Source organism: Notamacropus eugenii, chromosome 4 (assembly GCF_028372415.1).
Source record: "Notamacropus eugenii isolate mMacEug1 chromosome 4, mMacEug1.pri_v2, whole genome shotgun sequence".
NCBI lineage: Eukaryota > Metazoa > Chordata > Mammalia > Diprotodontia > Macropodidae > Notamacropus > Notamacropus eugenii.
The window spans coordinates 407763699-407785219 of record NC_092875.1 but is presented as its reverse complement, the minus strand read 5'-3'; the positions used below and the strand labels follow the sequence as shown (position 1 = coordinate 407785219).

The following is a 21521-nucleotide window of genomic DNA, read 5'->3' as shown; positions in this document are numbered from 1 at the left end:
CTGCAATGGGCAAGCCTGACTTGACTCAGTTTAAGTTTGGAACTGGAATGAGAGAAGACACTCATTAAGTCGTTCAACAATTATAACAAAGAGAGGTTAGCCTAGCCAAAACACAGAAAGGATATTCAACAGAGTTTTTGTAGCGCTTAGTTTTTGTAGATGTAGCCCCATTTGCTTCCATATGAAAACAAATGTGGTCAGTTGCCCTTCATTCTCCTACCTAGTGCATTTTCTTATGTTATTCCCTGTTTCTGAAGTCTATCCATCCTTCAAGGAAAAGTTCAAATCTCACTTCATCCATGAAGACTACCCAGACCACCCAGTCAGAGGACAGTGGGTTTCTCCTGCCTTCAAATACTTGCAGTACAACATACATTCTTCTCTACCAATCACTTAACTTTCTCTTCTGTTGTAATCTGTCACTCTTTTACTAGGCTGCCATCCCCTTGAAAGCAGGGACTATGTCTTCTACTTTTCTTCCTCTCCCACAGTGCTTATGTCTCCATAGGTATTAAGCACTCAGGAAATATTTGCAGACTGATATTATTGTTTTTATGACTACTATATGTGTTCCCAAGTCACATTCACTATTAATAAATATTTACAAAGAAAACCAAGTTAGGAGAGCTAGTGTTTGTATTAAAAAAATCAAAAGCATGGCATACTTACCCGCAATATTTTATTGGCTACTATGACTGGAGCCTCATCATTTACTGGTTGAACCGTCACAAAAAGAGTTTGGGGCAAACTCTGTTTCCCAAGTTCTGTGTTATTCACAAAGACTGTAAAACTGTCCAGTAGTTCTTCACTCCCATCATGAACATAGTAAATTAATTCTTTTTCCACCTAAGACAAAAAACAATAAGCCAACTATTTAAGTTTAAGGGAATATATTTTTTTAAAAGCTAAGATCCCAGTTTGTTTGGTTTTTTTGCTTCTCTCCAAAACATTGAAACCCCTTCATCCCTTCCAGGATTACTCAAATCAAGTTTAATTTGTAATAATAAGTTGTGTGTATGTTTTCTGAAATAACACTGGGCCCCAGACACACAGGAAAGCTTAAGGACTACCTTTTTTCTACCAAAAAAAATTTTTTTAAAGGACTAGAAAATGTGGTGTAACAAAAAGAACTGGGCAGACAATCTAGAAAGAAAGGCCATGTCCCAGATCTGCTAACAACTAGCTGCATGACCTTGGGCAAGTCAAAACCAAGCCATGTATCTGGGCTACAGTGTCTTCATGTGTCATGAGGTTAGGCTAGAATTAGAGTTTTGGAGTAGGAAAGGAATTTAGAGTTCATTTAGTTTAATCTTCCTTTCTAATTTTTCCTTATGAACTAGATATTCATTAACTAACCTGAACATTTTCATATACAAATATTAGAAAATGAGGACTGCACATGAAATTACAAATTGACTCCATACAGCACTTAAGATTTTTTTATATTAAATATAAAATATATATAAATAAATTGTTTCCCTAATACATAATAAATAAAAAATAATATAAATATTAAATATATTAAAATATATATTAAAGTAATAACACTGCCTGCTTGTCTGCATTCCCCTCTGAACCCCATTTTTATTTCCTCTGTGAGCTTTTTAAATGTCTCGACACCATTTTTTTTCCATTCCTATTTCTACCTCCCCTACTCAGTCTTCCTAGGCTCCCTCCTTATCTGCTGAAATTAAAGCAAGCACAGTAGCTGTGAAACCTTGGGCAAGTCGTTTAATCTCTGCCTGCCTCAGTTTCCTCAACTGTAAAAATGAGAATAACAGAATATATTTTTAAGTGTTGTTGTAAGAATCAAACGAAATCGTATTTGTAAAGTGCTTAGCACATACAATGCACAGCACATAGTAGGCTCTATATAAATGCTTATTCCTTTTCCTTTCCCCTTTCAGCAAGAGCTTCAGCATTAAAACAACCACTGGAAGAGAGCTCCCTGCTTTCTGATGTAGCTTATTCCATTCTGGATGACTTTTAACTATTAGAAAGGGTTTTATTTTTGATTTTTTTTTTTATCATGGAAGCACAGTACATATAGAATCAGGTCTGGAGTCAGGAAGACTCCTCTTTCTGAGTTCAAACCTGGCCTCACACACTTACTAGCTGTGTGATCCTGGGCAATTCACTTAATACTGTCTGCCTCAGTTTCCTCATCTATAAAATGAGCTAGAGAAGGAAATGGCAAACTATTTCAGTATCTTTGCCAATAAAACCTCAAATGAGGTCATGAAGAGTCAGACACAGTTGAAATGACTGAACAACAAGTGTTGAAATCTTCTCCCTTTAAGAATGGTTTCAGAAAAACCTGGGATGAACTGCTACAAAACAAAGTGAGCAGAACCAGGAAAGCCTTTTATATCATGACAGCAATACCATAAATACAATCTCCTGTGAAAGACTCAGTAACTCTGATGAATACATCTACCCAAAGTCCGAAGAACTCATGATGAAAAATGCAATCCACCTTTAGACAGAGAACTAACAGACTCGGTGTCTGTATTTTTGTCCTCTTTCTTTCCTTTTGTCACCCAGAACTCAGCAAATGCAGAAATATACTATTTCATACACATAAAGGATATATTTCTTGCCTTCTCAATGGGTGAAGGAGGGGATGTAAGGAGGGAGAGAATTTGGAACTGAACATGAAAATAAAATCTTCTCCATTTAACTACACATTGGTACTAGGGGTTAGCCTCTAAAGCATCTCCAAGTCATTCTACGCCCTCTTTGCTATGAAAGCCCTCTATCATCTGCCACATCTCTCATATTCTCTTGCCTCAGTTCTCTCCACCATTTCTTATGTCACACATCTCTGATTCTCTCATCACTATGCCTGCCCTCCTTGAGAAATGTTACAGTTGCTTATCTCCCTCTTAAAGGGTAGCCCAAAAAATCAGACAGAATGCTCTAGATTAATAGCGTCAGACTCACAAAGAAACAGATCCCTACAGGCTACATATTGACTTAGAAAGTTACAAATTAATATAATCTATGTTGCAACATATATTTGTTTTTGTTGCCATTATTGTTGTTAAACACTTACCAATTACAGTTTAATTTGGTTTTCCAATGCTGAGTTGGACATCTCTGCTCTAGATGGGGTCTGACCAGTCCAGAATATAGTGAGATTATTACATCTTTGACTGAAAGTCACATTTTAAGCCACTGATAAATGATCATTTGGACTAAGAAAATGATGACTGCATATGAAATTACAAATCTACATGAAATAAAATATGGTAGTAACAACACTTCCCTGCTTATCTGTGCTCCCCTTTGAATTCCATTTTTGTTTTCTCTGTGTACTTTTTAAATGTTTCATCAGTATCTTTTTTTTAACATTCACGGTAGGCTATTGCCTAATATGTAGCCTGTGGTCAGTAAAAATGCCGCAGCCACCAAACCAAGACTTCTACATCCTGTATTTGTGCAACTGACTTTTACAACTAAAATATACAACTTCATATTTTTACCTCTGCTAAATTTTTTTCTTGAGAGGCAGCATGGCATCATGTGGAAAGAGTCAGTCTTATAACCAGATATATCCAGGTTCAAGTCTTACTCCTGACACATAGTCAGTGTGTGACCATGGGCAGGTTACCTAACCTCTTAATACCCTAGGCTACTCTCCAAGACTCCTACTGAAGTCCAGTAGCTGATCCTCCCTGGAAGAATCTTCAACACCAGAAATTTCTTAACACCAGGTCCAGACTAAAAACTACATACCTACACTTAATAATATATAATATATTAATATAAACATGTTAAGCATGTAAGTATATTAAATATAAATATATAATTATAAACCAATTATAAAATTAATATATGTGTATTAAATAATAAATTGATATTATGTATACATATGAATAAAAATATATACATGTATCACTAGCAGATCTATCTGCATATATGTATACCCTGGCAGATCTATTCCATTTTCGTATTCCTTTGGTGTTGTATTTCCACTGACCATGCTTTGAGGATTGCTCTCATTCATACCCAACATCTCTGAAGGCATGTTTTCTCCAGAACTTTCTTTTGGATATTTTCTGAATCAATAATACTCCTCTCCAATGTTTTGCAAATGTGTGTGTATCTAGGAAAGTTATATTTTGATCTTTTGGGTCCACTGTCCTACCCTATCAAAGTTCAAAATAATAGCAAGTGTGACATCTGTGTAAATCTGCTAAATACTCTTTCTAGATTTTTATTAATGTCAATGATTAAAAAAAAAACCAGGGTCAAAAACAGAACTTCAATGATTTGTACTTTTCAGTACTCTCACAATCTCAGAATTTGATAGGCTGACAAAGAGTTTATCAAAGCCAGCTAAAGTCGTTAACTTTTAAAGAAGGTGAAGCCACAATATTTGAGAATTTGCTTGTTTCCATTAAAACAGTTGAAATACTTCAGCAGTTCAACAACTCCAATTCCTATTTGTCTATCATGTGTGTTCAAGTTACCTGCTTTGACTCAAATTATTTGTTTCCAAGAATATATATAGATATACCTACACAATGAAATATATATGAAAAGTCTCAGAGGGGAAATGTTGCTTCTTCTACAGAGTTGTTACATGAATTCACTTGGGGAGAGAAAATGTACTCCATGGAGAAAAAAAACTGGTTTTCCAATTCAATGCCTCCCCCTTTTTCCCAATATAATCTGTATCCCATTCATTGTTCTAGGACCTACTCAAACCCTAGGCAGCTAAGTGGTGCAGCAGATAGAGCACCAGTGCAGGAGTCAAGGACCTGAGTTCAAATCTCACCTCAGACACTTGACACTCACTAGCTGTGTGACCTTGGACAAATCACTTAACCCCAATTGCCTCATCCTGGGTCATCTCCAGTCATCCTGATGAATATCTGGTCACTGGATTCAGATGGCTCTGGAGGAGAAGTGAAGCTGGTGACCTGCACAGCCCTCCTTCACTCAAAACAAAGTCAAGTGCAAGTCATGTCATTATTTCTCTGATGACATGGTCTTCTTCGGCAATGAAGGACGAACACACGCTTAAACCCTAGGACTTTCAGCGAGTCCTTCTTCTTTGCACCTAGCCATAGACAATTCCTCCCTCATTCTGAATTCTTGGAGCACCCTATACTTCAATTAATTATTTGTCGCATTCTATTTCGCATTTTGGTTGTGTATACATTCTACCTCCCAAGCTAGATTTTAAGCTCCTTCAGGCTGGGGGCCCTCAAGCACCTACCACAGTTCTTAGCAGACAGTAGGTACTAATTCATTAATAGTAACTTAATTATTAAAGTGAATTTATACTTGTCAAAATGTTTCTTTTAACCACTGGGAAGTACCCTAGCCCAGAAATTTTATCAAAACTTAGGAAAACTCTAGATAATCAACATCAAAATCTTTACAACTGTTTCCCCTCCAGTCCTGCCAACAATTCTTTTCAACAAAAGGGGGCAGCCAGAACCTTCCCTGTTCCAGTTCTCTGACAGTACATCTAGTAAGATTCCTAGGGTCACTTGAATTACTGAAATTGGAGTTACAAATGCTTTAAAATCTGGATACTAAGGGCAGTTCCTACAGAGGAAGAGGTAGGGATGAGACTGGAAACAGGAGTAACTAATGGTACCTCTATTTGTTACTATGACATGTGGTTCCAACATTCCAGTTCAACACCCTACGACCTCATTTGGAGTTTTCTTGGCAAAGATACCAGTGTGGTTGGCATTTTTTTCTCTAGTTCATTTTATAGATGAGGAGACTGGGGCAAAAAGAATTAAATGACTTACCCAGGGTCACACAGCTTGTAAGTGTCTGAGGACAGACTTGAACTCAAGAAGATGAGTCTTCCTGACTTCAAGCCTTAGCACTCTACCCACTGCACCACCTAGCTGCCCCTACTAGGGCCCATCCTTCCTATATTCAATTGAATAAGCATTTATCAGGTGCTATGCAAAGCACTGGAGATACAAAGACAGAAAAAGGAATTTACATTCTAAGAAGAATATACTATAAGTGAGATTCAGATATCAGCTACAGTGAAACACAACTACCTGAATATACAAATCCAATTATCTAGGCTTTGGTTTTGAAAGAGAAACTAAGAAATGAAAGCCAGAGGCCAGGCAGACAGTAGATAGCACCAGAAATCAATATCTGAGGTTAATGGTTTTTAGGACTGTGATGTAAGAAATAGATTACAGTCACAACAAAGAATTATTTTAATTCTTACTTAAATGATAAATTATTTAAGCAATTTTTTTCTCCTCCACCCCTAACATGGACAGAGATATTGCCAGAAGATCCTTACCTGTTTTCTGGTGAACTTTATTAGTTTTATTCTTGGAAAATGAGAATTTTCAATATAACCATGCTTTGGTGATTCAACCAGGACAAATTCACAGTCGATTCCCACAAAGTGGTGATTTGGAATTTTCAGGAAGTCCTTTAAAAGGGCTCTGGAGCCACCTTCTAGTACTGTGAAGTTCTGTATGACCAAAGGAATCAGCCTAGGAACAATATCCACCAAGATTTCTATACCACTGATGGCTTGGACACCATTTGTCACATCCAGCAGAAATCGATCTTGCTGCTGGTCAGAAGCTGTCTGCTCGTAATGGATATGACCATCATCAATATCTTGTTGAGTAAATGATGAAGGAGAATTCTCATCAGCATCCAAGTCATCTTCTGGGACAAATTTTCGGAGCTGTCCATGGACTGGGGGGCTCTTAATGATGAACACTATCTCTGATGGAGAATTATTTTCATGTACAGCCTCGAGTGCAGATATACACAAAAACACACACATAGAAAAGAATCACATTAAAATGGAGACAGGCAGATTCTTTAAACTACCCATAAAAACCTTGGGGACAATTTCTCTGGGTCTGTTTCTTCAAAAAGAAAAAAAAAGTTAAATCAGATGGCTTCTGAGGAGTCCTTTCCAGTTGTAAATCTATGATCATAGGGTCAAAACGTGTGAATGGGCTAATTTATAATGCAGTTAGTCAACAGCATTTACCTGAGAACCTAATTCAATCTATACAGGAAACTACAAGATTCACAAAGTTGTCCCTAATCTTCTTCTCAATTATCTCAAAAGGAAAAAATAAAGAGAGAAATCTTTGACACTTCTCTTCACAGGAAATTCATGGAACAAACTATAAGCTTTGAACTTCAACTGATGTTGCCCTTCCACTCCCCACTCAATAAACTCCAGTGGCTCTCTAGTGCCTCCAGAACCACATACAAAATAACCCAGTCCCCTCCTTTCTGGTCTTTATCTACCTTAGTCCCCAAGGGACTCTGGCCTCCTGGCTGTTCATGAATGAGACTCTCCATCTCCAGGCTCTTCTCATTTTCTCTGGTTGCTCCCATGCCTGGAACACTGTCTCTCCCCCACTCCTACTGACTTCGTTGGCTTCCTTTAATTTCCAACTAAATTCTCACCTTCTACAGGAAACCTTCTTCAACCCCTCTTAATTCCAGTGCTTTCCCTCTTTTAATTATTTCCTATTTATCCTGTCTATTCCTTGCTTTGTATATTTTTGTTTGCATACTGTCTCTCTCACTAGATTCTATGTTCCTTGAGGGCAGGGGCCATCTTCTACTTCATTTTGTATCCCTGGTGCTTGGCCCAGTTCCTGCCACAAGTCAGGCACTGAACAAATGTTTAATGAATTGAATTTAACTAAAAACAAAACAAAAATCTATGATTCTGTGATTCTCTAAAAACTGGAATCAAGCCTTACCATTCTTTTTATTCAATTTCAACAAATACTTGTTAAAATGTTTATTAAAAACTTGTTAACAGGTTTTCAAATTTTTTAAAAATTTAATATGAAAGCAACACTTGCTTTTTAGGTAATAACAAACTGGGCTCTACCATGGCGACCCATGTGAGACCCCTGGTGGTGGTTATGTAAATGTCACTAACAAATGATGCAGAAAAATTAGAAAGAATTGGCAAGAACTCCCAGGTCCATTTATTCCAAACTTAGGATGATTCAGTCAACTGCTAGGACTAGAATTCTCTACTCACTATTTCATTTCCATCTGCCTTATAATAAACCATGTAAGCAGAGAATTACAGATATAGAGGTGGGAGAGAGGGACCCCAAAGGCCATCTAATACAATACTCTCATTTTCCAGATGATGAAAATGAGGCCCACAGAGCTTGAGTGACTTTAACCAAGGTCACGACCCAAGGTATCATTGTTAGGAGTGAGATTTGAACCCAGGGACACAGAGGAGATGAATAATTGCCTATTTTCATTGTCATCTCTCATAAACCACAGTTCTTATAGATTTCTAGCTTCAAAGAGCTTTTATAGCTCCTTATGTAATCTTTTAATCAGCAAGGGCATACTGGCTAATCCCCAAATATTAACGGAAAGAAGAGGGAAACAGCAGGATTCCTTCTGGTAGTAGAGAACTTTCATCTCTATGACGTCCCTTTGCTCTGATGGTATGGGAAATCCTGAGCAGTCAACCTTCAGAGCTCTGTACGTCACATTTTGTGACTGCCTAACTAGGAAGAGAAATTATGTTATTTTTATTGCTATTTTTACAAATTTAGAAAAATTCAAATTTCTTAAATTGATCTAAGTTTTGTAAACATGAAGTTGTTACATCAATGTATCTTGAGACAAAATGAATTTTGCTGCCATCAAGCCTAAATAAAAATACCTTAATAAGTATTCCCTTCCTTCTTAGGAATTTCTTCTCTTTCCAATAATGGGAAAACTCCTCAAATGAACAGTGTTGAAAACCTGGAACTTTCTCATCATATCTATATGACACCCTTCCCTTACTAAAGGTCATGGCTTCAGGACAAGAGTTAATTGGAGCACTGTGCCATTACAGGACTCTTAATACTCAGATAATGGAACAAGGAAAGATGTTTGAATTTTATAAAATTAAACTGCATGCAGTTATTTATCTTTTACCTTAATTGTTGGAGTTTGTTTCTAATGTAAACTACTGTAAATTTAAATAAACATAATTTAAAAAACTTTTTTTAAAGGTATCAGAAATTCAGACTAAATTGACTTTGCAAATTAAAAAAAGAGTTAACTGGAATTAATATCTAAACATCTTCCACAGGCACATGAGAATATGCCTAAGAGACCAGTCCCTATGTCTGTGGGAGAGTGAGCATGGTTGGTGTTATGGATTTCCTGAGTCTTTCTGCAGAGGATATAAGCAGACACCCATGTACTCTAAACATACCTGAAGCTTTCTTCTACTGAGTTTCACTGATTTTCCTTCTTCAACTAAAAGGTTCTCATTATGAACAACTTTGGGGGGATATTGGTGGCTTTCCAAGTATACCTGGACATGAATCCCAACATCCAAGTGTGTATCTTTAACTTTTGCAGTCAAATTGAACATATCAGCAAGGTAGTGGTTGTCATCATGTCTGTAAATCACATGTCCTTGCTTTAAATCATTCTGGGAGAATGAAGCCGATGGTCTATTTTTCACTAAGATTCTGCCATACTTTGGAAGCAAAAAGATCTCATACTTGATCTCAGTGTCACTTCTGATGTCATGATTTGTGGTAACACTAAGGTTAGCAGTTGTGAGAGTTTCTCCTCTTCCTTTTGGGACAAGCAATCCTGTGTTGTTGGCTATCCGCAGATAAGGCTCTGAAGCACTGACCTCTAAAAGGGAGGACGCGTAGTGGGTGCCATCCGTGACAAACAGCACAAATCGGGCATTGTCTGCACCATGATGCCTGAACAACACGGACCCTTCCTCTAGGTCTTCTTGCTTGAACTGGTAGAGCTTTTGGTTGGGATCACTAGCTAATACCAGCTCACCATTTGGAATGCCCCGCCTGGTGTACAGCAACTGTCTATCATTAAAATCTGAATCAGGGTCATGGTAACAAAGATCCATCAAGGTCAATAAGCGCTGACCATTTCTAATCACATGAAATACTTTATCCACCACACGTATAGGCTTCTCATCATTTTTCAGTTTCACAGAAATATTTACTTTGATTTCAGGACCCACCCTGGTTTCCTTGTCTCCTGGTCCTTTGGTAGATGCCATAACAACGAACTCATCATACATGGTTTCAGAGTCATCATGGACATACATCAAACGTTCACCAGTGATATCTTGGTTAGTGAAAGTAAAGTTATCATTACTTTCCAGTGAATCTGAAGAGTTAATAAGTTTCAGTTTCCCATGTTGAGGGCTCTTGGTGATTTCATAATGGAAAACCTGATTACCTAAAGTTCTCACAAATAATTCTGCTTTGGTGATTAACTTCCCTTCCCCTTCAGTCACAGAAAATCCTTTGTTAGTTAAAACAATGTGATTGAGATCTGCTCTGATATTTATTGTGAAGCTATAAACTTTTGATTCTATGTAGCTGGTACAAATCAAGAATCTGAATGAATCCTGAGTGTTTTCTTGTGACTTCTCAAGTAGCTGGTAAGCCACTTCATTATCTACAATATTTTTTTGGCTGAAGGTGGAGTTTAGTTTTAAAACACTGCTTCCAAGCAGCAGTTTTCCTTTCTTAGGCAAGGAGAGTAACTTAAAATGAAGCTCACTCTCAAATACCTTCATACTCTCCATCCTAATCATTAAGTGATTTGAAGTTAATATTTTTTTATCCACTGTATCAATATCTAGGGGACCACTTTTCACTAATTTATATTTCAGCCAATGTATGGTTATGGGAAACATCAGTTCTTTACTGACTTTATTTTCAATGCTAATTTTAAATGTAAAATAATCAGTGACATTTTCCAGTTGAAACTCTTTAAAGGTACTAAAGTACCTTATCCGATCCCGATCAACAGAACGTTGAGAAAAGGTGTTGATGACCTTCCATTCCCCACTGGAGCTTTGTCTTTGAATCTGACCAAAACGAGGATGTTGGATAATATCATAGCATATCTCCATCTCTTGCTCCCCAGCATTAATCTGTACTGACAGGTTGCTCCGGGTAATCAGAACCATGCTGCCCTGTTGAACAGCCACACCAGTGTTATTTACCACTTCATAATCCCAAGGAATGGTCTTGACTCGTAATACAATTGTATTACTAACCAACTCCCCATCACTTACTCGTAGAACAATCCGGGAATTCTGAAGCCCATGATGCACATAGAATATTCTTCCATGTTTTAAATCCTCATTTGTAAATGTATTAATTACTTTTCCAGGATGTTTAGCGTTTTCTAAATATCCAGTATCAGCATTGAAGTTTCCAAGTACTGAAAAAGTCAGGTTCAATGGGTTGGTATCTGGATCCAACACTTCTATCATGTTAGATGTCAATTGTTTCTTAGAGTCCTCTAACAGAAGAAGCAAATTTCCTTCTGGAAGTGAAAGCTCTGGGGGATCATTTACTGGACTGATAGTAATGTTAAACACATATTGATCATTTCCTTCCAGATGGAAAGGAATTTCCTTCTCTTTGTTGAAAGAGACAGAGAATACAAAGTGATCTCTGGTGCTCTCAGAGCCATCATGGACATACAAAACCCTTTCCTGCCACAAGTCTAACATCGTAAAAGTTGCTTCCACCTGGGATTCAAGTGCAACATCTAATCTCAAGTCTCCATGAAGAGCGTTTTCCTTAATTTGAAACAGGACTTGGGAATGATGAATTTCTAATTCCTTAAATTGCAAATTCATCCTAATATGTTTACTTTCAATTGGAGCATGTCCACCTTCCTGAACTACCAAGTTATTCAAAACCAAGAAATTATTGCTGTCCTCCTGATGGGAAGATTTGAACCTTTCAGGAAGAATGCTAGAAGAGGGAGCTGCTGTCTGAAATGTCATTTTTTCAATCGTTGCTACAGAAATACTTGAAATATCACCACTTCTAGTATTACAACCAGCTGAAATATCTTTAGAAACAAGGGCATTCTTTAGTGATAGTTTTTCCGAGTTAACCTTCAGGTCTTTTAAGCAGCCTTTGAAGGAGCCACCTCTGGCAGATTTCCTAGAAACAAGGGTAAACTTTAACTTCTTTATTTCTGACCGGGCACTGTTATCAACACCTCCCACAAAGAGTGGACCTTTACATTCAAATGCCCTACTGTGCAGAGGCAGGGGTATTGTGACTCTTTCTTCATCGACCAGCAAGCTGAAATACCTCCTGGTGAACTCAAGTTGAACAAAGTGCCACTCATTGTCGTTAATGAAGCTAAGGGAAGGAAGTTCCATTTTAGTTTGATTCCTTCCAACATGTGCCTTAATCAGTCCAGCTTCTATTTCCAAAGCAACAAAGTCCCCTGATCTTCCAGACTGATAGAGGAGCAAACCCTGGCCAGCTCCTGTCTGAAAAGTGAATTCCCAAAGTCCTTCTCCCTTGGTGTTCCACTCTGGGAAGGCGACATAAGATTTGGAGCTAAAGAAATTGACAGCTTCGTTCTTACCTGCAAAGAATTCATCACTACATCCCAATGATACCTCATGAACTTTCTTAAATCCAGGGTAAGACCTGAGGGAGTTCAGAATGTCATGTTGGTTAAGTATCACCTCCTCTATACATCCTCGGAAATTAGAGTGTCCTTTGTCCAAGTAAGGAACATCAAGATCGCCACTCCCTCCAACATATATTCTTTGCTGAATATTCAATCCATGTATCTTCCCTGATATTATTCCACTGGTCCTATAGAGTTTGTCAATAATCACAGTGACAGTATCACTGGCACGATGTAATTCAACCACATGCCAAGCCAGGTCGTCCAGGCGCGATTTTTGTTGAGAATGTAGCACTAATTCACCTGTACCCAAATTCACTCTCACCTGGAAAAAAGGAGACTAGAATTAGCCAATCACATCTCTCTATCTTTAATATTTATGTATTTATATTTACAGTTGAGCACTAAGCATACAGGGGCTCTTTATAAAAACAGCACAATAAAACTGGATGCTACCATGACTCTTCCATTCTTTATAACCTAAATGGCAAGTAAGGTAAGGCCAAACTTCAGACTTCTAACTATTGAGATAGGCTGTTAAAAGCAGATGGTGCTATGAACATTGTAGTCAGCATATAATAATAATGGTGATAATAACTAGCATTTATTATAATGCTTCAAGGTTTCCAAAGAGCTTTTACAAATATTATCTCATTTATTTCTCCCAAGCATCCTGGAGGTAGGTACTATTATAGATGGGGAAACTGAGGCAGCAAAAGTTAAGTGACTTGACCAGGGTCCCAAAGTAAGTGTCTGAGGCTGGATCTGAACTCAAAGTTCCTGACTCCAAGTTCAGCCCTCTATACACTGTATCACCCAGCTCTCTATTCCCATGAGAATAAAAGTATTAAACAGTTTTTGTTTTTTTCTTTTTTCCATGATTGTATCCCTTTTAAAAGTTATGTTAAGCACCCCACAGTGTCTACTATATTTGTGAATACATATAAATATATTTATCATATGTAATATATCCATTATGTCTTCCACGTACATAAACATATTAATTATGTTATATATTATTGTTGTTGCTATTGAGTCATTTCAGTCATGTCCAATTCTCCATGGCTCCATTCTGGGTTTTCTTGGCAAAGATATAAGAGTGGTTGGCCATTTCCTTCTCCAGCTCATTTTACAGATGAGGAAACCGATGCAAAGAGGGATAAGTGACTTGACCAGGGTCACACAGCTAATAAATGTCTGAGGTCAAATTTGAACTCCTGATTCCAGTATTCTTATCTACTGTGTCACCTAACTGTCCCGTTATATATACATATAAATGAAACTATTATGTATACTATATATGTTACGTTTTATATATGATAAATATACATTTTTATCTATAGAAGCTATTCATTGTTATATATAGAAATAAAAATTGATTATATAATATATATTCATTGTTATATAATAAATACAACTGATTATATATAATATATTCATTGTTATATGCATACAAATAAAAAGACTATATATAATATATATTCATTGTTACATATAGATATATACACAAATATACATATTTTAAAGAAATGCACCCGTAGGTTTCCTGAAATGAGTTCCACTGCACAATAATCATCTTTCCCAGCTGCTAGAAAAAGTAATCCATGTGATTTGCTGGTCTGAAATTTTAAGTGAAGGGATAAGTCCGGAGAAGCTTCTATGATGTTCAGTTCCACAAAGCTTTCACCAAAAAAAGATGCTACAAAAAAAGATAAGAATGGCTTTTCTGAGTCATGTTGAAACACACAATTTATAAAGATATTATAATACAGGAAAGCAGAGTTTTTATTGATCTATTTAAAATCTGCTTTACAAAAGAAAAAGTAACACACTGAATTTATTGTACAGCATGTCCCAAAAGAATGAGTAAGGTTATACAATAACACTTTGGGGATAACTTGTATTCCCCTGCCTCGCACAGAGGCACTTGTTAGGTAGAATGTCCCTGAGGTGTGATCTGAAGCTCAGTCTTCCTGCCTCTGGGTTTAGAACCCTTTCATGACACCACATTGTATTACAGCAGTAAAAGTAAGTACATGCTACCCTACACCACCCTTTCCCTTCTCCTCAAGGAATCATTTACTCAAAATTTTTCAAGCTGGAAGGAACCTTCTTACTTCCTTATTTTGCAAATCAAATGGCTGAGGCTGAGACAAGCTAAAAGATTTGACCACAGTCATACAATGGCAGAGCCAGAAAAATAATTTTGCCCTGATTCCCTTTCTAGTCCTCTTCACGCTGAAAAAACAAAAAAACAAAAAGCAGATTCTGAATGAAAACATTCTACAATTACCTGATTTAAAGAGTGAATGAAAGTCCCACTGCACCCCCCAAAAAAACTTAATGTGATTTCTGCTGCATTAACAAAAGTATAATGGATAGAAGAAGAGGAGGGTTAGTTTTGCAGGGCTCTGTCCTGGTCCAGACCACATCTGGAATCTTGTGCTCAATTCTGGGCACCACATTTAGGAAAAAACATCAATTAGCTGAAGAATGTCTAGATCAGAAATTTTTCACTCCCTCCCCCTTTTTTTTTACAATTATGGACCCCCTTTAGTAATCTGGTAAAACACAGGGATCTTTCTCAGAATAATTTTTAAATGTCTAAGATAAAACACATGGGATTACAAAGGAAATCAATTATACTGAAAGGCAATGATCAAAATAGGAAAAAAACTTTTGTTTACAGATCTCAGATTTAGAACCTGTGATCTATAGGGAAACACACATTTATTAAATGCCTACTATATGCTGGGCACTGTCATCTCATTTTTACAAATGTCATCTTATTTGTCATCATAACATTGGGAAATAGGTTCTATTATTATCTCCATTTTACAGCTGAAGAAACTGAGGCAAACAGTAGTTAAGTGACTTGTCCAGGGTATTTAGTAAGTGCCAAGGCCAAATTTCAAGTCAAATTGACCCTACACTCTATCCACTGTGTCACCTAAATGATTCCAGAAGAAGGGGAATAAGCTAAGACTTAAATAGGCAGACCTGGATAAAGGGCAGGCCACCAGACTACATATATTACAATGATTGCACATAAGAAAGAGATTTGTTTTTCTTGGCCCAGGAGTAATGCGTGGAAGTTGCAGAGAGACGGATTTTGGCTTAACTTAAGGGAAAAATTCCCAACAATTAGAATTCCAAAAGTGTAATGGGCTACATCAGGAAGCATGCCCGTCACTAGAGGTCCTCAAGTGGAATTTGGATGATTACATGGGGATGCACTGGGGAATATTCATATTCAGGAATTGGACCAGATGACCTCTAAGGTCCTTTACACTCTGAGATTCCATGACTCCGCTCTGTCTGACACAAGGATGGAAAGGGGGGAGGGTGACAGAAAGGGTAGAAGAGTCAAATAAATAACTTCTCTCCACTCTGTAAAAACATTTTTTAAAAAATCCTGTAACAGCTCCAAAAACATTGTAAAGTGAAATGAGGTATCAACCCCCTGGAATTCTTACAATCCTCCACCTACCCATCCACCATATTTGATAAGTCCAGTGTGGTACACTGTTGCATTTGCAAAACCAGAAAATGTTTTCTAAATCATAAGATCTGCTCCTCAGAATGACTAAGTAATGTTTATTAATAATAACACTATGTTTTCCTATATCTTACCTCACTGGCAGCAATTCAAATATAGCCTAAGCTGGTAGCAGGAAAAATCTGCTGCCTCTGGATAGTTTAATTACAACTATGTCCTGGACCCAGTTATTTGGTCCTGTGGATGACAAATTCCCACCATCCCAACTGGCAATAATTTTGGAGATCCCTACTGAGAAACTTAACATCTGGGGTGGGGGAGTTAGGGAATAAGCATTTAAAAAGCACCTACTATGTGCCGGACACAGTGCTAAGTGCTTTAGAAATAGCATCTCATTTGATCATCACAACAACTCTAGAAGGTAGTTGCTATTATCCTCATTTAAGAGTTGAAGAAACTATGTTAAATAGAGGTTAAGTGATTCATCCAGGGTCACACAACTGGTAAGTATCTAAGGCTAGATTTATACTAGGTCTTTCTAACACCAGGATTAGTGCTCAAACCACTGTACTATATAAAAAGAACCAAAGGAATATAAACTACTCAGAAATATCATGCTTTTATTACATGAATTCTTTTTTGAGAAAAGATTTGAAAAGGGCAGGGCAAGCACCAAGCAACACAATTTTTAAAAAATGAAACTGATCAATCTTTAATAGACAGGAGGCAACTGGTTACCAATGTGGGTGCCACTTCTGAATCACCTTCCCACACAGGTAGGTCACAGACTAATTAAAGAAAAATCAAAATCAAAACACCCTATTAGAAGACTAAAGATAAGAATGTAGTGATGAATAGGCACAGATTCCCAAAGTGAACCTTGGGGGGGGAGCTGGAACAATCCAGGGGACAGCAGTAAACTTAGGTGTAATTAGGGGGCATTAATTAAAAATAAGGGCGTGGTGGAAGCATGAGGAAAGAAGAGAATTTTGTAAAACTGTTCATACATGTTTCATTTGTTTTGTAAGAGTTAAAAGTCATAGTCATTACACTATTTTCCAAACACATAAAATGCAAGTTATAAACTATCATTAGTCAAGTCCGCTGACAGGTCTTAACAAGCAAGTGTTGGCAGGCGAGTATGGCACACATTGTTGGGAAGTCCAGCTGGCATCAGCAGGAATATGTTCACGTAATGAATTGTTTACAATATGATACTATCAGTTACATGATACAATACTGTATCATCAAAATTTCAATGCAGGAAAAACCCCCACAAATTTAAAATGAATTATTAAATTTAAGATGTATCATTTTTCTAAAAAAAATTTTACATTTTAAAAAAATGATACAAATAAAAAAAAAAGTTAAAGTAGATTTCCAGGGATACACTGAGTAATTTTTTCAAAGGAGGTGGCAGACCAAAGAAGTTTGGGAACCTCTGGGCTAGATGGTCTCTGGGATACCTCTAAATCTATGATCCTATCATCCTAAGAAGACACAATATCGATTTAGTGCTTCTGGAAGAGTCAAGATGGCAGAGTAGAAAGATTCACATACGCTAGCTCCAAACCCACAGCCCATAAAATATCTGTGAAGAAGAACTCCCAACAGGTTCTGGAGCAGCAGAGGCCACAGAACAACGGAGCAGAGGAGATTTCTGTTTCAGAGAGCCCTGAAAAACCGACGCATGAAAGGTCCGTCGCGCCCCAGACCCGGAACAGAGCCTAGTCCTGCCTTGGCCGCGGGGCACTGGGAGGAACGGATCTGAACAGGCTTCAGGGACAGAATCTCCAGCCGCCACACAGGTCCCTCCACCCACGGACACCAGGGGTGAGTGAGAGAGTCTTTTTGGCTTGCCAGGAGGGAAGCGGGGTGTCTCCATGACTCAGGCCCCCTCAGGAGGCAGCAGCGGAGGCCGACAGGGGCTCCCAAGGCAGGCAGGAGCCCAGATTCATTGTTGAAGGTCTCCACATAAACCCCCTGAGGGAGCTGAGTCCTGTGAGGCGGCCCTGCCCCCACCTGAGCACCTGAACTTAATCTCACCCTGAATAGCAGCCCTGCCCTGAAAGCCCTGAGGCTGGGAAGCAGCATTTAAATCTCAGACCCCAAGCGTTGGCTGGGCAGATCTGGAGGCAAAGTGGGTGTGAAGAGAATACTCAGAAGTCAAGTCACTGGCTGGGAAAATGCCCAGAAAAGGGAAAAAAAATAAGACCATAGAAGGTTACTTTCTTGGTGAAGAGATATTTCCTCCCTTCCTTTCTGATGAGGAAGAACAATGCTTACCATCAGGGAAAGACACAGAAATCAAGGCTTCTGTATCCCAGCCCACCCAATGGGCTCAGGCCATGGAAGAGCTCAAAAAGGATGTTGAAAATCAAGTTAGAGAGGTGGAGGAAAAACTAGGAAGAGAAATGAGAGAGATGCAAGTAAAGCATGAAAAGCAGGTCAACACCGTGCTAAAGGAGACCCAAAAAAATGTTGAAGAAAATGACACCTTGAAAAATAGGCTAACTCAATTGGCAAAAGAGGTTCAAAAAGCCAATGAGGAGAAGAATGCTTTCAAAAGCAGAATTAGCCAAATGGAAAAGGAGGTTCAAAAGCTCACTGAAGAAGATAGTTCTCTCAAAATTAGAATGGAACAGATGGAGGCTAATGACTTTATGAGAAACCAAGAAATCACAAAACAAAACCAAAAGAATGAAAAAATGGAAGATAATGTGAAATATCTCATTGGAAAAACAACTGACCTGGAAAATAGATCCAGGAGAGACAATTTAAAAATTATGGGACTACCTGAAAGCCATGATCAAAAAAAGAGCCTAGAGATCATTTTTCATGAAATTATCAAGGAAAACTGCCCTGATATTCTAGAACCAGAGGGCAAAATAAGTATTCAAGGAATCCACAGATCACCACCTAAAAGAGATCCAAAAAGAGAAACTCCTAGGAATATTGTGGCCAAAGTCCAGAATTCCCAGGTCAAGGAGAAAATATTGCAAGCAGCTAGAAAGAAACAATTCAAGTACTGTGGAAATACAATCAGGATAACACAAGATCTAGCAGCTTCTACATTAAGGGATCGAAGGGCGTGGAATAGGATATTCCAGAAGTCAAAGGAACTAGGACTAAAACCAAGAATCACCTACCCAGCAAAACTGAGGATAATACTTCAGTGGAAAAAATGGTCTTTCAATGAAATTGGGGACTTTCAAGCATTCTTGGTGAAAAGACCAGAGCTGAAAAGAAAATTTGACTTTCAAACACAAGAATGAAGAGAAGCATGAAAAGGTAAACAGCAAAGAGAAGTCATAAGGGACTTACTAAAGTTGAACTGTTTACATTCCTACATGGAAAGACAATATTTGTAACTCTTGAAACTTTTCAGTATCTGGGTAGTGGGTGGGATTACACACACACACAGAGACAGAGTGCACAGAGTGAACTGAAGAAGAGGGGATCATATCTTAAAAAAATGAAATTAAGCAGTGAGAGAGAAATATATTGGGAGGAGAAAGGGAGAAATGGAATGGGGTAAATTATCTCTCATAAAAGGGCAAGCAAAAGACTTTTTAGTGGAGGGAAAAAGAGGGGAGGTGAGAGAAAAACATGAAGTTTACTCTCATCACATTCCACTAAAGGATGGAATAACATGCACACTCATTTTGGTATGAAAACCTATCTTACAATACAGGAAAGTGGGGGAGAAGAGGATAAGCAGGGTGGGGGGAATGATGGAAGGGAGGGCATTGGAAGGAGCAAGCAATTTGAGGTCAACACTCATGGGGAGAGACAGGATCAAAAGAGAGAATAGAAGCAATGGGGGGCAGGATAGGATGGAGGGAAATATAGTTAGTGTTATACAACACGACTATTATGGAAATCATTTGCAAAACTACACAGATATGGCCTATATTGAATTGCTTACCTTCCAAAGGGAAGGGGTGGGGAGGGAGGGATGAAGAGAAGTTGGAACTCAAAAGTTTTAGGAACAACTGTTGAGTACTGTTCTTGCTACTAGAAAATAAGAACTACAGGTAAAGGGGTATAGAAAGTTATTTGGCCCTACAGGACATAAGAGAAGATGGAGACAAGGGCAGGGAGGGATGATAGAAGAGAGGGCAGATTGATGATGGGGGCAATTAGAATGTTCGATGTTCTGGGGTGGCGGGAGGGGACAAATGGGGAGAAAATATGGAACTCAAAATTTTGTGAAAATGAATGTTAAAAGTTAAATAAATAAATTAAAATTAAAAAAAAAAAGAAGACAATATCACTGACATAAGAAGAAGGAAGATAATCAAGGAATAAAAGCATTTAAGGGTTGCATTGGTTCAAAAGGTGTTAAAAGAAGTAGATAAATGGTATCCAGCATGATAAACACCTCTTCATGGCTCTTCCTGATTCCTAGTTCAATACTCCACTATTTCATTATTCCATTATCCCACAAGAGTGTTATTGACCTGGAGGGCAGAGACCAGGTCCCAGGGAAGACTCTTATGAGAGATCCTAAGGACTCTAGTCTTTTTTGATTTCCTTTTGCCATAGAACCATTCTAAAATATTGTCTTCTTCCTATTAGAATATGAGAATATGAGTCGTGTTGTATAACACTAACTATATTTCCCTCCATCCTATCCTGCCCCCCATTGCTTCTATTCTCTCTTTTGATCCTGTCTCTCCCCATGAGTGTTGACCTCAAATTGCTCGCTCCTTCCAATGCCCTCCCTTCCATCATTCCCCCCACCCTGCTTATCCCCTTCTCCCCCACTTTCCTGTATTGTAAGATAGGTTTTCATACCAAAATGAGTGTGCATGTTATTCCATCCTTTAGTGGAATGTGATGAGAGTAACTGTTTATTTAGATAAATGCTTCTTCATTTGTTTCATTTAATAGGGATCATGAATACCATTAATATCATCTAAATATATGTTTATTTATGTATACATATGCATTATATGTATTATACATACATATGTACACATATTTGCGGTTGTTCAGTTGTTTTCAGTCACATCTGACTTTTCATGACACCATTTGGGGTGTTCCTGGCAAAGATGCTGGAGTAGTTTACCATTTCCCCACTCCAGCTCATTTTACAGATGAAAAAACTGAAGCAGTTTTAAGTGATTTGCCCAGTGTCACTCAAGTAGTGTCTGAGGCCAGATTTGAACTCATGACAAAGAATCTTCATGACACCAGGCCTGGCATTCTATCTACTGTACCATCTAACTGCCCCCCCCACACACACACATTCACTCACTCACTAACCACAAACACTGTGCCACTAATAGTTGGTTTTAACCTGTTTTTTGTTTTTTTCTGTTTTGTTTTATAATTTCCATCACTGCATTTGTGTACAACGAACGTGGAGATGCAGCTGCTTACAGAATGTGGCATCATGCAAATGGAATCTGGGAGCAACTAATGTGATATTTACCTCATGCAACATTCTTAAACTTTTCTTACATAGCTGGTAATGATAAGAGAAGCAAATGCTTTATAGGCACTCTATGGGTAAAGATTTGGAAATGAGCAGGGGAAGGGTGTGAGGGGGAGAGGGTGGTAGTTTTTA

General features: G+C 38.0%; 1 protein-coding gene across 1 annotated transcript in view; it reads right to left on the bottom strand.

The window, feature by feature from the left end:
* The window catches only part of LOC140501743 (chondroitin sulfate proteoglycan 4-like), an 85902-nt gene that overhangs the window by 53839 nt on the left and 10542 nt on the right, over positions 1 to 21521 (bottom strand). Inside the window, exons 2-5 of the mRNA XM_072605634.1 lie at positions 13983 to 14146; positions 9221 to 12772; positions 6296 to 6763; positions 670 to 846 (exon numbers count right to left, since the gene is read on the bottom strand). Coding sequence (XP_072461735.1) covers positions 670 to 846; positions 6296 to 6763; positions 9221 to 12772; positions 13983 to 14146 — 4361 coding nt within the window. The remainder of the gene's footprint in view (positions 1 to 669; positions 847 to 6295; positions 6764 to 9220; positions 12773 to 13982; positions 14147 to 21521) is intronic.